This window comes from Belonocnema kinseyi, chromosome 6 (genome assembly GCF_010883055.1).
Source record: "Belonocnema kinseyi isolate 2016_QV_RU_SX_M_011 chromosome 6, B_treatae_v1, whole genome shotgun sequence".
Classification (NCBI taxonomy): Eukaryota; Metazoa; Arthropoda; class Insecta; order Hymenoptera; family Cynipidae; genus Belonocnema; species Belonocnema kinseyi.
Window position 1 is genome coordinate 23,274,418 of NC_046662.1, and position 3,014 is coordinate 23,277,431.

At 34.6% G+C, this 3,014-nt stretch overlaps 1 protein-coding gene across 1 annotated transcript in view; it reads left to right on the top strand.

Annotated features, from left to right (window-relative positions):
• LOC117175298 (15-hydroxyprostaglandin dehydrogenase [NAD(+)]-like) overlaps positions 1 to 2,721 on the top strand; it is a 22,415-nt gene extending 19,694 nt beyond the window's left edge. The window contains exon 6 of the mRNA XM_033365006.1: positions 2,563 to 2,721. Coding sequence (XP_033220897.1) covers positions 2,563 to 2,721 — 159 coding nt within the window. The remainder of the gene's footprint in view (positions 1 to 2,562) is intronic.
• The last annotated feature ends 293 nt before the right edge of the window (positions 2,722 to 3,014 follow it).

Below are 3,014 nucleotides of genomic sequence, written 5' to 3' on the forward strand. Positions count from 1 at the left end.
GGCGCATACTTTGAATAAAATATTTGTTATCATTCTCTTGAAATAAATGTGTTTTTTTCTTGAAAAAATACCGGTTTCATATGTATACACCTGGTATATCTGTTTATGATCCGATAGGGAGGTATCTGAAAATACATGCCATTCCTTAAACATTTCGCTAATGCTTATCAAATAGGTCAAATCGATTACCTCGCGATATCTGGACGTCACAAAAGTAATCGTATAACCCCTTTTAAATCAATTTGAATCAGTGGCTAAGAGACAATCTAATATGAAAAATCTCCCCTGTGGTTGGTGTCCTTACTACTCTAAGTCGAATGATGTGTGTCAGCATTACATCCGATAAAGAATGGTCATCCTTTAAAGCAGCAGTAGTCCACCTGATTCCTCACATGGTGGTGGATCCTCGGAATCCAATGGTAGGTACGCTGAGCAAATCACCATAGTTCGGTGCCTGCCTCTTAGGTGTTTTTCGATCAAAATTGCCACCAAGTATCTATCAAATAACCTTGTTCATCAAATAACTTTAATGTCGCCTTTGATATAAAGTGTTTTCCCAGGTGTTTCTACGGAGCTATCATACATGTCTGATCCGCTCTTCTTACTTGAGCTTCTAGTTTTCACCTTGTAATTCAAAGGTTCTTGTATTAGGGCAAAAGCCTTTTGTTTTGCTGTTAAAGAACTGGAAAAGGGACATTCAGTGTCCATTTTAACTTTTAGTTGTCTCCTCCACCAAATTCAAAAAAATATCCGGAGATCTGTCTTTAGGTGTAACTTTAGTTTTTGTAAGAGAATCTTTATGTTAATCATTTTCAACCCATAGTGAGGAATACAGTCGATATTCTTGAGACTCTCGACCACTCCTGGCTCTGCAGTTCTTACAAGGTGACTAGTTAAAGTACCCACCTAGACATCGGTAACCTTACGGACTCCCGTTTTGTTTCGCAGATTTTGGATTGCCATCCTTTTAAATGATGCTGTTGGCTCTACAGATACACCAGGGATCCAAAACAGCAGCTTTACTGACCTTGGGAGATCCTAGCTATTAATTAGTTCGATCTTAGCTCCCGCCCAAGGTTGTAATCTGCCAGCAGCTGCAGTGAGTCAAGTTCGGGACAATTCGTCTGAACAGATGACAATAAAACTATAATTTCGGAATTGGGAATCTACCATTCTTGGGATGGTAATATTTCTTCTCTGATGCTGCTTCATTTGCTTTGACCCGGTCGTCATCGAGTTTAGTCAATGACTGTGGCCACTTTTAGGTGACTTAGAAGGGCCTGGATATAAGACACTGTTGGACATCTAAGCCGTATCTTCTTTTGTTCGCTAATCTCATTTGGTGTGCTGCTATCAGAATGGGGCCTCATTGGAGTCCTCATTTGACTAGTTGTTGTATCCGATTGATTTAACAATTTGGCATTTAAAACTCTTTCTAGCAGATCCCCCTCCCCCCGGTATAATCATCGCAAATATGTCCTCTTAAGTCCTTACCTTCCGCTAAGCTAGGATTACTCTCGGATGGGTTCTCGCTTAGAGATTCCGAAGAATGCTCTAAGGATTCTTCGACGATTTACAGCTTTACACGAGAAGCTGTTTTTTCCGAGTGTTCGTGTTTTGCTGTTTCTGATTCTTTAAAGAACTCCTTTCATTCTTACGGGAAGCTTCGAAGATAAAGAAATTTCATCTAAGTGGTCACTTGGTATCCCAAAGACAGCGTAAATGTCACCACAACCTGGTAAATTAATTGAAAGTTTCAGAAAATTCAGTTAAAATTTTGTAAATTGAATGTACCATTACGTGAATGTATCGGAAACTTCGTAAACGGTAGTTTTTTGAAGATATAACTTTGTATATTTCAAAATATTTCTAACAGTGACTAATTACAGAATATACAGTTATCTTTCGGCAAAATTATGTCATCTCACATGATTTGAGCTTCTTTATTAAGACACCAAACTGAGAATGTTTAAAAATAAATTGACATTAGGAATAATTTATTTTACATTATAAAAACTAAGTTTGTCTATATGAAGGGACATTTTAGAAAGAGCGAAAGTCACAGGATATCTCTCTGATATTTCTATCAATCTGACAAAAATTCATTAAAAGATTAAAGTTCGCCTTTTGGAGAAGTTTGATTTGTAGTTTTGTTGAAAAATGTATGACATTTTAGTAATTTGAAAAAATGTTATGGTTCCTTTAACAATTAGTTCCCCAGATAAAACTTCTCAAAGAAAATGTTTGTTAACTTTTTCACAAATTACCTAAATATTTAAGTAGCCCTAAGACCATTGAAAAAATTTGTTCGTAAAAAACAAAAGATCCGTGTCTTATTTTTTACTAAGTGAAACAATATATTTGGGCTCCAAACAATTAGGTGACACTATCAGTGCCTCAATGTCCGATTTCATGTGAAATAGTTCACATGTTCATTTCGATTTTCACTGAAGCAAAATGAAAATTGAAAAATAATTGATAAAAATGATTTAAACAGTTTCATTTTCACGTGGAAGAATTATATCGGCAAATGGAATAAACTTTCTTTTTTTTTAATTTTAGGATGATTACCACGTAGATTTGACTGGGGTGAGAGTAATGGCCCTTTGTCCAAGTGCCACAGAAAGTAATTTAGTTCGAGATGTAGGGAAACAATTACTTTCTCCTCGTTACGAAGACGCTTGGCGACGAGATACAGCATCCTGTGTTACTCAAAAGTAAGTTTTTTAAATTATATATATAATAGCTATCACCAAACAGTTCAAAATAATTTTTCTTAGGCCTTTAAAATTTATTTTGTTTAAATACAGCTTATTTTTAAATCGAAAATTATTGCAGTTAAATGATATTTTTTAAATAGAATAATCAGAAATAAGAAGCTATAAAAAATTTAATATTAAAATCTTATAATAGCAAGTTTTAAACTTTATAACTTTAAATTGGGAAGTCACTAAGTTAAATACTTGTAGCTTAAAACTTTTCTGTAAAAATAGTACTAAATACTTAATATTGTA